The sequence below is a fragment of the Lottia gigantea genome, assembly GCF_000327385.1.
Source record: "Lottia gigantea unplaced genomic scaffold LOTGIsca_165, whole genome shotgun sequence".
Lineage (NCBI taxonomy): Eukaryota > Metazoa > Mollusca > Gastropoda > Lottiidae > Lottia > Lottia gigantea.
Window position 1 is genome coordinate 176,103 of NW_008708051.1, and position 12,311 is coordinate 188,413.

Here is a 12,311-nt window from a genome sequence, read left to right on the forward strand (position 1 = left end):
AATAAAATTGAATGACTCATCTTACATGAACACTGCATTTGAAAATTCAATATTTTCTTTATGGGTGGGGCTCTTTAAATATTTAAAAGTATTAGGACTATTTTGACAATTTTCTTTGTGAACAGTCCCTGAAGTAGAAGTTCTATTTTATAACTTATTCACTGGACTTGTTGTGGTATGTCTATGTATAATGTCAGCTTTTAATGTGGAAATAAAAATACCCCAAAAAGTTTTAAATGTGACCAGTAATATGAGTAAATGAAAGGTCATTCAAGTCGTCCAATAATAAAATAATCCTTTGTTTCAACAACCATTGAATCATACTTGATTATGTCACGCCGACTGACGTCTGCAGGCTGTATCGATAGAACAAAACATTCAAAATAAAATCTAATACTAACCTTCTCGACGCATTGCTACTTTACTTGTACTGTCATTTCGGCTGTCATCCGCCAATATTTTTTCGCAAGACATTTTCAAATTAAATATCCAAACTAAAATCCATTTATCTCTGAACAAATTGGTTAATATTCTCCATTCTTAACAAGCACAGCTTGACTCATTCACAAAGTCGCCATTTTGACAGCTAATAATAAAGGGACATAACTCTTATCTGATAACAATCTGAGTTTAAAGGGGGGCTGTCCATCACAATTTGAAAACCTTTTTTCCAAATTTTGCTGGGACAACGACATTAGCCTATTCCAGCTATCTCAACTAATTCTTTATCTATTTCAATGACAATGTTTAGAAAGAAAATCCGACGTACAATCCATCTACTATCAAATATGAAAGATAAATGTCTCAGGAATTGTTGGCAGCCCCAACCGAATATGTCTTTGACCGTCGCGAATTGAATTAAAGAACCACCATTTCACTCATTTCTAAAAATACAATTACTATCCACAGACACAGGCAGCCTTCTGCTGTGGTGATCATTGATTTTCTTTTAAGGGAGGAGGGACACTACGAGCTTGTGCCCAAGGATTGGGTGATTCTGAAACGTAGGCCTATACATTTTTAAGAATGTGTCAAAATATAGCTAATAGGGCAAATATGGGTAGGCAAAAGTCTTTCAGCTGAAAATGTCATACGTATTTTTCTTCAATTTCTTTTTATTTGTATTTTCATCCACTAGCCTAATGTGTCAAGTTTGTTGTTGTTTTTTTGTTTTTTTTTTTTGCACATCCAAAATTCTAAACTGTCGTCCTTTAATTCACAAAATTTTCATTTACTTCCGAATATGATTCAGTAGGCTATGGGGCTAGCTCACAAACCAAAGACACTACAATTGACATGGGAGCTGTCGAAAATAGTAAATTTTCTTAAAAACACTCGGCATTGCCTTAAAATTTTATAAAGTCGTTCACATGATGATTGTAGTAAGTCTTGAAGCCATGGATCGAAGATTTTCATCTTTCGAGGTCAAAGGTCGACTCGAAAGCGAGACCCGATTAAAATGGCGGATTTCACCAAGAGTGAAAATTATTATTTATAATAAATCGATTATTTATGTCATTTAAATCTTGTTTTCGGCCTATGAAACTGATAGATAGACAGAATGATTCACCAAGAACCAGTTCAGGTGATTTTCTATTTGCATTTTCATCAATTAGTTTCATAATTTGTAATAATTTAGTTCCAAATGAGTCAATAATAAGAGTCGAACTACGAAATAAAATTTCCATTTTCGGTATCTGCCCTTCTGATTATTTTTCTCAATTTGTGTGCAATATATATGTTTAATTTCTATGAAAACTGAGGGGGTGTTAATTCTATTTTTTCTAGTCTATGCCTCTTCATTATCCCTAGCCTCCCCACTAGTTATCTTGGTTGATGGGCGGAATACCAACACTAATTGCTTCCACTTCCAGCCTCAGATAGCTATTTTTACATTTGTGCCTGGTGTAGAGACCGAAAATCTAGGTCTGGTTATGGGAAGGTTATGTTTTGAAAAATGTAACATCGGAGATGTGAAAAACCTTCTTAAAACAGGTTCTGTAAAAATTCTGACAACTGACCCATTTCATTACTGCAACTAAACACCATACATAATTGCCCATCTGGATATATTACTGGCCCTAACAAAAACTTCTGGATGGCCTCGAGAACAATGACAAGAAATTTTGATTTGAATGTTTTTGAAATTAGGTAAAAGATCCCAATTGTAAGCTCTGGTAGGACAGTAGATCCAGGAAAATAAAATGCTTTACATTGTAACAATTAATTTCTGTACCTTTACTTGGTAAAAGCAGTGTTTGAAATACTGAAATGTTCAGTAAGAATCAGAAATTCACTTAGCTCTTTATTACTGATTGTTGATTATTTATTTCAGGCTGCTATTTGGGATGCATTAAATCACTATTCATTTCCTGATGCAACATTTCTAGCTGAAAGACTGTTCGCAGAAGGTTTGTTCATGCATTTTTTTTTTTTTTTATATTGTTAAGGAAAAGTTCAACAAAATTTCCTCATTTCACACTGCATGGTGTTGCTTGTCTTTATTCACTGAACATGAGAAATGTATAACTTTATCCCATTTCATTTCCTGAGCCAAAAAAGTTGCTGAAAAAAATGTAATATATTTTCTTTAGCATGATAAAGTGAATAGTAAGATGCAATACCTCTATACCAATACATCTCATTTTATTATTCTGTAAGGGATAGAAAAGGCTACAAAAATACATTTCTCTTCATTAGATTGATACAGTACAGTAAAGAATGACAAACTGATTTAAATTTTTATTGCTTTATCCCAAAAAGGCATGTGGATGCCAAGCTGCATTTCATTTCATCAGCCTTATAAGATACATAAATGATTTGAATTTTTTTTCTTTATCCCAGTATGGTGTAGAGTACGGTAACTGTTTACATGATTTTATCTACTATTTCACTTTTAGTTCCGAATTACGACACATTATACCTACTGGCGACGTGTTACTACAGGTCAGGAAGACCAATACAGGCTCATATGTTATTAAAGAAACACGATTCCCCTAGACATGACTGTAAATATTTACTGGCTAAATGCTGTATGGATATAGACAAGTGAGTCAGTTTATATATTTAATTCATGTCGTAAAAACTGGGATCTTGAACCATACTTTGACCGAATGTGTCTTAATCTCAAAAATAAGTATTTTTTAGCTTAGCTAATCAATAATAATGTTTATTGATCAGCGTCAAAATTTGAGCGTACAGAGTTATCCGCACTCAAAAGACGTTCTAGAAACTGAAATTTCTAGATTGATAAGTATATTTGAAGGGATTATGCACTTTCATGTAGTTCTGGTAGTTCTGAAGACTATTTACATATTAAAGACCCAAATCATTCCCCCAAATATGTCAAACCATGGAATTAAAAAAATCTAGCTTTAAAAGATATCAGGAATGGTTCAACTTGACATCAGTGATAATAGTGTATGTTATATGTTGTAGGCTATATGAAGCTGAAACTATATTAGTTGGAGATGTATTTGCTAAATATACCAATAGTTTAGATGAAATAGAAATAGAGTATGGTAATATGGCTTGTCACGTATTTTCCCTCTTAGCTACACTTTACTCGTAAGTAGCTTGGTTTTTCCAGTGTCTTGATGTAAAACACTTACTTGTATCTTATCACAGCCTTGTATTAGGGACTGAGGTCATAAATATTCATGATGTCACAGTATTTTCAGATATATTTGAAGCTATTTGGAATAGAAAAAACAAATAGACATTACTATTAAAACCAAGCTAATTCATATTCTTTGTGGAAAGACAAAAGAAAAATAAAAGAACAAATTTGTGTGAAGGGCAGCAGAGAAAAGAAAAGGATTGACTTGGTTTTTCCTACTTTCTAAATATTGATTTAATCAAAAATCATATATTTGAATAATAATGGGAGTTTCTAATGGTGATTTCTTTTTTCCTAGGGTGTAAAGTTTATTTTTTTTGCAAATGTTCTGATTGTGTTTTTTTTCTTCTGATTTCTGGAAAATTGAGGTGGGAGGATAAGAAATTTATTGGCCTGGTCAAATTTAAATAGATCGTCTAGCAAGCTTTTTTTTACCTTGTCTTGCAAGCTATGTTGATTTTATGTTACAGTAAAACAGACAGAATAGAGAAGGCTGGGGAGTGTTACAAGCGTAGTTTACGATTAAATCCTCTGTTATGGAAATCATTTGAAAGACTTTGTCAGTTAGGTAAGTTGTACCTTCTTACTTAAAGATTGCAAATCTGGATGATTTGTTTCATGATTTTTCTTTGGGTAACACAACTTTCCATCTATGATCCTACAAGGTTTTTGTGTGTCGCATGCTCTTCATATAATATTCAATCAATCAAGTAAAATTTCCCTACCTTAAGAGAGGAATTGTGGGATATTCATCTGAAACATTGATTTGTTTTGCATACTTTTAACAATAATTTTGATTGGTAAATTCTGACAACTTTGATGCTATCAGTATCAACTGATCCTGATTTAAAGTAGAATTAGATCATGGATGTCAAGTGAAGTTACTTGAAGAAAAAAACCATCCAAATTTGTATTTTAATCAAATTGATCTTACCTTTTGAACACAAGTGGCTGCTCTACTGACCACATACTTACATGATATATACACAAGTAGACTTTTTAGCAAGTCAAGTTATTATGAACTGCATCTTTATAGATGAAGCAGACACCAGATTTTGATTCTGAAAAATGATATTCATAGCTGAAATTGATCTCTATCAGCTGGTAAAGCAATTATGACGACTGTATCCCTTTAATTTATTTTAGGTGAGAAAGTGGACCCAAATCAGATATTTCAGAATACCTTACCTGTGGCTGAGACTCCAGTACCACCAACCTATAATATGTGTGATAATGTTTCTCCTATACCAGTATCTACTGTGGTTACTCCTGGTCTCAAACCTTTAAATGTAAGTCCTGAGTATGCATAGCTGCCATGGTGGCTAAATGAGTTACATGCTTGCTCGCAAATGTGAAAATCCAGGGTTCAGTCACATTATTAAGTGGTTTCCCCCTATCAGTGACCGGCTGACATGGAGAAGGGTCTAGTCATTCAGATGGGACAATAAACCTAGGTATTGTGTGCTACAGGCTGTTAAAGATCTCTCAACAGTTACAAATCAAAAAGAAAGATTATAATGTCAATCCTGGCAAAATTTCACTCATTGCAATCTGCAAGCCCACCAATGCTTGCATAGGTTTCATTCTCTTTCAAAATATATTTTTAGCTCAAATTCCTCTGAGAAAGATTTCTGATTCCCAGGCCAGTGATTCATAATCTCCGTCATAATCTAATTTTAGATTCATAGCCCTATGCCGACTATTTGTGTCAGTGAAGTTGGAAGTTTTAACAGAACGCCAGAAAACCAGACCATTCCTAGTTTACCAGTACCACTGGCTCTGAAGTCAGAAAGAAAACTTCATGTACCTCTTTCAAAAACTTTATTATGTAAAGCACTTTTTGATAGTCATAGTCCTTTATCCCCGAGGTAAGACATTCTATATTTCATATTTTTGGTTTGAAATGTCTGGATAACATTATCTATTAGTTCTCAAACTGTGAAACACTGTCCTAACGGGTATATACTAATTTTTGCTGTCTGGATATCCTTAGCTATTAGTAAAACAGTTACTGACTTTTGCTACCTGGATATCTTGAGCTATTATTTGCAGACACCCTTTTAGAAAAGGGTTTTGAGTCTATATATTTGCATCACCAGCTGATAAAGCTCAATTTCAGTGGTATGTATCTTTTTTCAGAATTAAAATCCATGTTCTGGTTCTTTTGTTCAACAAAAACATACAAATTATCCAGAGGATAAATTTTCAAAAACACATAACAGTATGTAGGACAGTGTTAGAATTAGATTATTTTCTTGGTTACATTGGACAAATGTTTGTCGTGCTTGTTGATCTTGGTTATTGATGGGTACATATCATTCAGGACAAACCGGTGCCAAGAGGTTTGGCCAAGAAACAGCTGGTAGACATGATCCATCTGATCCTAAGTTGCTATCACAGTAAAACTGGTTGTTTTTATCTTTGATATATTGCTCAAGAGTTTTGATTTTCCTATTTTTTATTCATTTCAGTTTTGGTGTAATGCCTTTTGATTCGTCCAGTCCTAATGTGAATAGTATGCCATTTTTAACGCCCAGCCCTGTAGCGCTTTATGAAACACAGTTGAAAGATGTAGAAGCCCCTTGTAAAAAGGTAAAACAATAAATCAGTCAATCAATCAGTTTTCAATTACTTTTATGGATCTATCAGATTATACAGGGATTCTGTTGTATATTTATGACACCAGGCAAGTCCACTAGTGAATATATTGGCTGGATTTGAGACTATAAATTTTATGTTCATTCTAAAAGGAAACATTCCTTAAACAAATTGACTGTATTTACCATTGACAAGTTGACATTGTGTTAACTGTCGCAAATGGGTGTAAACATTCTTAAAGTTTAAGTTACAGGCCAATTAAAGCTATTTATCTTAACACTACTAAAAATACTGCATTTGGTATTAAATAAAATCAGAAATCTCTGACTTTCAGAAGAATGTCAAATGAATGAAGAGTTAATTTTGTTAAAAATTCAAATATATTTTTTGCAGCCTGTTACTCGACGTCAAAATCAAAAGTTAGGTCCTAAACCTGTATTTAGTGTGTGTGGTAATACTAAAACCCCAGATATACCCATTCCTCAAACAGGGTGAGTAATATACACTGATTTCAAGTTGTGGTTGGACTAAACACCAGAGTGTAGATAGATTATTACAGACATGTACTTCCTCCGGCAATTGGCAGATTTCCTCTAATTGCTCTTGTTACATTAGGCACTGTATCAGAGTATCTTGTTTCGGTTATTTTTTGAATCATTCATAACCTAAAACGTTTATTTCCATTTCCTTCCAAAATCTTATATGGAAATTTTTAGCAAAGCTGGAATTAGATTTGTTTTGTAGTTATTGCACACATTTACATTGTTTTTCAGAATCCGAAGTGTGCGGAGAAGTTCAAGATTATTTGGCAGTTCTAGCTCAGTTAAGGTAGAGTATACACTGTTTTCATCAAATACAAAAAAAAAACAATCTTTGCCACAGTAGAATATTACATACCTCCATTTCTTTTCATAGGCCCAAAACTTAGTACAGAAAGCTCAATTTCATTTTATTTGCCCATTTCCTTTCTTTATAGGAAAATAATAAAAGTCAGGGAAACAAGACAAGATTAACCAGTCCAAAAGCAATCAATCGTAAATCAAAGTCTCGGACAATCAAGTCTCAACAAGAATTAAACAAGATTAATAAAGAAGAGTATACAGCTGATAGTAAAGCTAACCATATACCAGATACCCCTACGCCTACGCAGATGATCATTCACATGCAACATCAGTCTATGTGTAAGTCAATCTGAGTTTTTGTTTCATTTCTGCGAGTTACTTCTCTTCCCATCCATGATCTGACACGATTGTAATGCATTTCCTGTTCTGTGTCATTGGATATATTCAGTCCATTACATGTTCTGTTTAATAAAGATACACAAGATACACTTACTACTTTTGAGGAATTCTGAGATATTCATTGTTAAACATTGCCTTCTCTAACCACTTTAAAGAGTGTTTTTGATTGGTTAGCATAAGTTCTGAAAAGTTGCGATGATATTTTATCAAAATTCCACGGAACATGCTTTATGAAGAATCTTGTCAGATCATGGATGGCAAGTGCATTAACCTGTAGGTCTTGGGCCTTATCCTTGAAAACTTAATTCAGATAAAACCATATTTAAGAAATGAAGTAATCTGATTGGTTAAAAAAAACAAAATTTAAAATCTTTTTAGTGATTGACCAATCAGATGATTGCACTGAAATCATTTTAAGTTTTCCAGAATAAATCCCCTGTATTTTAAACAGATATTGGTAAGCCAGAAGCAGCTTATTGTGTGGAGCTATTTACCGTGATATGAAAATAAATCAGTCTTCATTTTGTTTTAGGGATCAAGGACAAATTCTCTACATGTGTAATTATAGAGTTATTTCCCTTGTTTTACAGCTGGAGTATTAACATTATTACAAGCTTTAGGTAAAGGATATCAAGCTGTATGTAATTATAACTGTAAGAAAGCTATAGAATATTTAAACGACCTCCCAGAGCACCAATACAACACTGGTTGGGTGTTATCACAAGTGGCCAAAGCTTATTACGACCTTGCAGACTATCATAAGGTAAGTTGAAATGCTTTTGCAAAAATGCATCCAAGCGAGATTTTATCTTTCATGATTTTGGTGTTGAATGAACACTGCTGTTACCCTGTGTCAGTGCCTACTTCTTAATAGTAACTTGTTACCTCTTGAATTAGTGAACACACTCTGTCAGTGCCTACTTCTAAATAGTAACGTGTTACCTTTCAACCATCCTTACCTATTGTGTTTTAGGCAAAAAGACTGTTTGAAGAAATACGACGTATGGAACCTTATTATATAGACAGTATGGATCTGTACAGTACAACATTGTGGCATCTACAACTGGAGGTCGAACTCTCTACATTAGCCAAAGATCTCACAGAGCTTGATAAACATTCACCTCAGGTATTTTTATTTTGGTCTGAAATTGTCTTGCTGTTGTTCAGTGTTAAGTGACGAAATGAAGATAACTTGTCTACTAACAACCAGACTTCTCCTGTATGGGAATTTCCTTTGAATTCTCTGTTACTACGCCTTCAACTTTCGTCAATAACTTGTTGACAACAACTTTTGGCAATTTTCATCAGCTAATCTTAGATTTATCACTTTCTCGAGATCAGAATAAATATTCAACTCAGTTTCATAAATACTGATTATTGATACACTCTGAAGCTTTACTTTGTTGTCTCACACAATACCATCAATCTGATTCAATAGCCACTATAGACATAGTCAAAAACAAAGATTTTAAGCAACAGGTCTAGGGCATCTACTGTAAAAGTTCTCTATTGCCCTCCAAAGGGTGACAACTTATATTATTTTAAGACTACAATTATGATAATACAATATTCATTTGTTATGATCTTTTTCAGGCCTGGTGTGCTACTGGTAACTGTTTTAGCTTGCAACAAGAGCATGATCTAGCTATAAAATTCTTTCAAAGAGCATTACAGGTTTGTTTTCCCAGTTGAATGGGATATCAGAACTAGTTATCAGAACCGGGTTTAGGGTCAGTGTTGATTTTCATGGGAGTTACTGTGAACCAATTTTGGGTCGCTAGTTGTTGAGAATTTTCGGCATGACAAAAGCCCAACTTTCTTACAGAGATGTATTAAGAAGAGAAAAACATACCCTTTGACTGTATTGTATAGATACCAAAAGTTCTGCCAAAAAGGGCTTTTGTCATGATGAAAATTCACAAAATCTAAGGACAGAGGAACTTGTAATTATATGTCTGGACCTGAAACCACTTCCTATATCCGAGGAACTACATAAGAGGAACTGGGTAAGGCCAGATTTGTCGGGCTATATTGCACACTGAATACCTTTTCTTGGACTTGTACAAATAAAAGCCTTGGGTCATTAAAATAGGACAAGAAGAAAATGAAGGAGTAGACTAATGCGCTGTCTTGACAAGATTCTCCTCATTGCATACTGTGAGTGGCGCCTTTACAAAAATAAAATCACACCATTATGATGTGCATAAATTAAAGTGTAAAGTTGTATTTTCTAGGTTGATCCTGACTGTTCCTATGCCTACACTTTATTAGGACATGAATATGTTATAACTGAGGAGTTAGATAAAGCTATGGCATGTTTCCGTAATGCTGTCAGAGTTGACATGAGATTATATATAGCATGGTGAGTTCCCTAACAATTTCATTCAAATTAAAGGGATAGCAAAGAGGTTTTCTGAACTTTTATGTGTATCGGGACTCTGATAGCATCAATTTGCACCATTCCAATTTTCATTCGGACGTCTGTGCTTCTTTCAATTCCACTAAAACGCGTTTTATGACGTCACTATAGGGGAACTGCATAGATATCAATACAGTAGTAGCTTCCTCTATTGACAACCTCAATTTATATACATGTATATGTTAATTTAGGTATGGTATTGGTCAAATTTACCATAAACAAGAAAAATATAATTTAGCTGAACTTCATTTTCGAAGAGCATTATCCATAAACCCAGAGAGTTCAGTTTTATTATGTCACATAGCTGTGGTTCAACACGCCCAACAGAAATCAGAGGCTGCATTAAAAACATTAGATAAAGCCATTGCAACAGATCCTAAGAACGCTCTGTGTAAATTCCATCGTGCTTCCATTTTATTTGCTACAGATAAAGATACGGTAAGAAATTTCAAATTCATCCTTTCCACTTGATACTGTTTTGGTCTTTCCTACTGATAAAAACAGTGCAAACTTTTTTAACGAAATTTCATATAGTAGGAGATCATTTTCTTGAGGGAAGAACTCTCTCAGATGTTTCATTGGAGGCTTGCACCTATGAGCTCCACAGAACTACTGCATTTTTTTTTTATCTCAACCCCCTACATTTGTCCCTTATAAATACCGTACCCCCAACCTCAGGAGGTGCCAGTGTGACAAGTTTTTTTATATGCATATTAATAAAAATATATTTGATTTTTAACTGATTTACTTACTAAATTTGTGCTGAATTTGCAGGAAGCACTAAAAGAATTGGAAGAATTGAAACAGATAGTACCTAAAGAATCTTTGGTATATTTCCTGATAGGAAAGGTAAGGCAACCTTCAGTTTTCCTAGGGTTTGAGGGGGAACATGACATGGAAAAAATGTCTAGTCCTTGTAACAATAAACAAAGGTCTCATGTGCTGATTATAGATTCTTTGACAATAGAAAGAGTGGGCTATTGCAGAGGTCCTAAGTAAATTTTCCTCATCACACACTGCTTGGCAATTTTGACTGTCTTTAGCACAAAAGAGGTTCCAAGTACAAACCTCTTCATCACCCACTACTTGGCATTGTTGCCTATCTTTAGTAAAAAGTATAAAACAATATTTTTTTGCCTACAAAAACTTGTTCCATTTGATTCCCAGGTACATAGGAAATTGGGCAATACTCACCTATCACTGATGAATTTCTCTTGGGCCATGGACCTAGATCCTCAGGGTGTCAACAACCATATAAAAGAAGCAATAGATAAACGGTATTCTACAGATGCTGATGATGATGATCCTTTCTTCAGAATGAGTGATGGAGGTAAGCATTTTTTTTTAGCTATAGGACTGTAAAGATGCATTGAGAAATGATTTTCGATATCCATTAAGGCCACTTGCAGTAAAATTCAGAATTCTAGATATTTTTGTTCCATGATTTTTTCTGCGGATTACAAACAGATACATAGAATACGCTTTCCTCTCAAAAATTTCAACTCTCCACTGTAAAACGTATTTTGATGACACAATGTGTGCTTATTGTTAAATTGTTATTAACACATTGACTAACAGAACTATTTTGAAGTAGATATTCTTATTTCATCAAAATAATTAGTACACTTTGATATACCAAAGAACTTGCAAAGACAATAGTGATATTGAGCTAATGAAATACAGTTTTTCTAAATATTTTGATTCAATCTTTTCTTAATATTAACTAAAACAGATTGCATCTAGATTTGTAAAAGTAATTATGTGAAGCTTATTTACTTTTATTTTCAGCACCTTACGACCCCATAATTAATCTTGATGAAACTGGAGAAGGGTCATCTCAAAGTGACGACAATATTCCTATATTTGATCCTGACCTACAAGCTGTGGAGAGTGATGAAAGTTTGTGATAAAGAGGGGTTACCTGTATGTCTGAGTAGTGTGAAACCTATCAAAGTGCAAATCTGAATGTTTCATGGGTTTTTTCTGCAGGTGACTCCAGTTACTATCCAAGATCTGATCAGAATGTTATGCATCTCCTGTTCTGGGTCATTTAATATTCTACCAATCAAATTTTTATGTGAGGAATTGTGGAATATTTATTGTTTAACATTGATTTGTATTTATTTAAGGGTTTTTTTTGGTTGGTTAGCATAAATTATGACAACTTATGAAGCTTTTGGTTCAGCATTCCACAGAAAATGCTGAAAAAAAATTCTTGTCAGATTATAGATGGCAAGTTGAGTGACCTGCAGAAAAAATATGAAAGGAAACATCTAAATCTACGTGTAAACTGGATTATGCTTTTCAAAAAATTTGTCTTAAGTGTACAATTTGAAACTAAGAAAGGCAGGTTTGTGAGTGTGTAAGTTACACACTCCCAAACCTGCCTTTCTTAGTTTCAAATTGTACACTTAAGACAAATTTTTTGAAAAGC

General features: G+C 33.8%; 2 protein-coding genes across 2 annotated transcripts; both read left to right on the forward strand.

Moving 5' to 3' along the window:
* Window positions 1-2,332: 2,332 nt before the first annotated feature.
* LOTGIDRAFT_141697 (hypothetical protein) lies at window positions 2,333-4,210 on the forward strand (the record flags this gene model as incomplete). The annotated part of the gene is made up of 4 exons (XM_009051363.1): window positions 2,333-2,411; window positions 2,901-3,048; window positions 3,439-3,567; window positions 4,090-4,210. Coding segments are annotated over 4 exons (477 nt in total), but the record flags the coding sequence as incomplete, so codon positions are not given.
* A 3,837-nt stretch (window positions 4,211-8,047) lies between these two features.
* LOTGIDRAFT_141725 (hypothetical protein) lies at window positions 8,048-11,239 on the forward strand (the record flags this gene model as incomplete). Its single annotated transcript, XM_009051364.1, has 7 exons — window positions 8,048-8,221; window positions 8,432-8,584; window positions 9,052-9,132; window positions 9,693-9,820; window positions 10,069-10,315; window positions 10,652-10,726; window positions 11,045-11,239. Coding segments are annotated over 7 exons (1,053 nt in total), but the record flags the coding sequence as incomplete, so codon positions are not given.
* Between the last annotated feature and the right edge of the window lie 1,072 nt (window positions 11,240-12,311).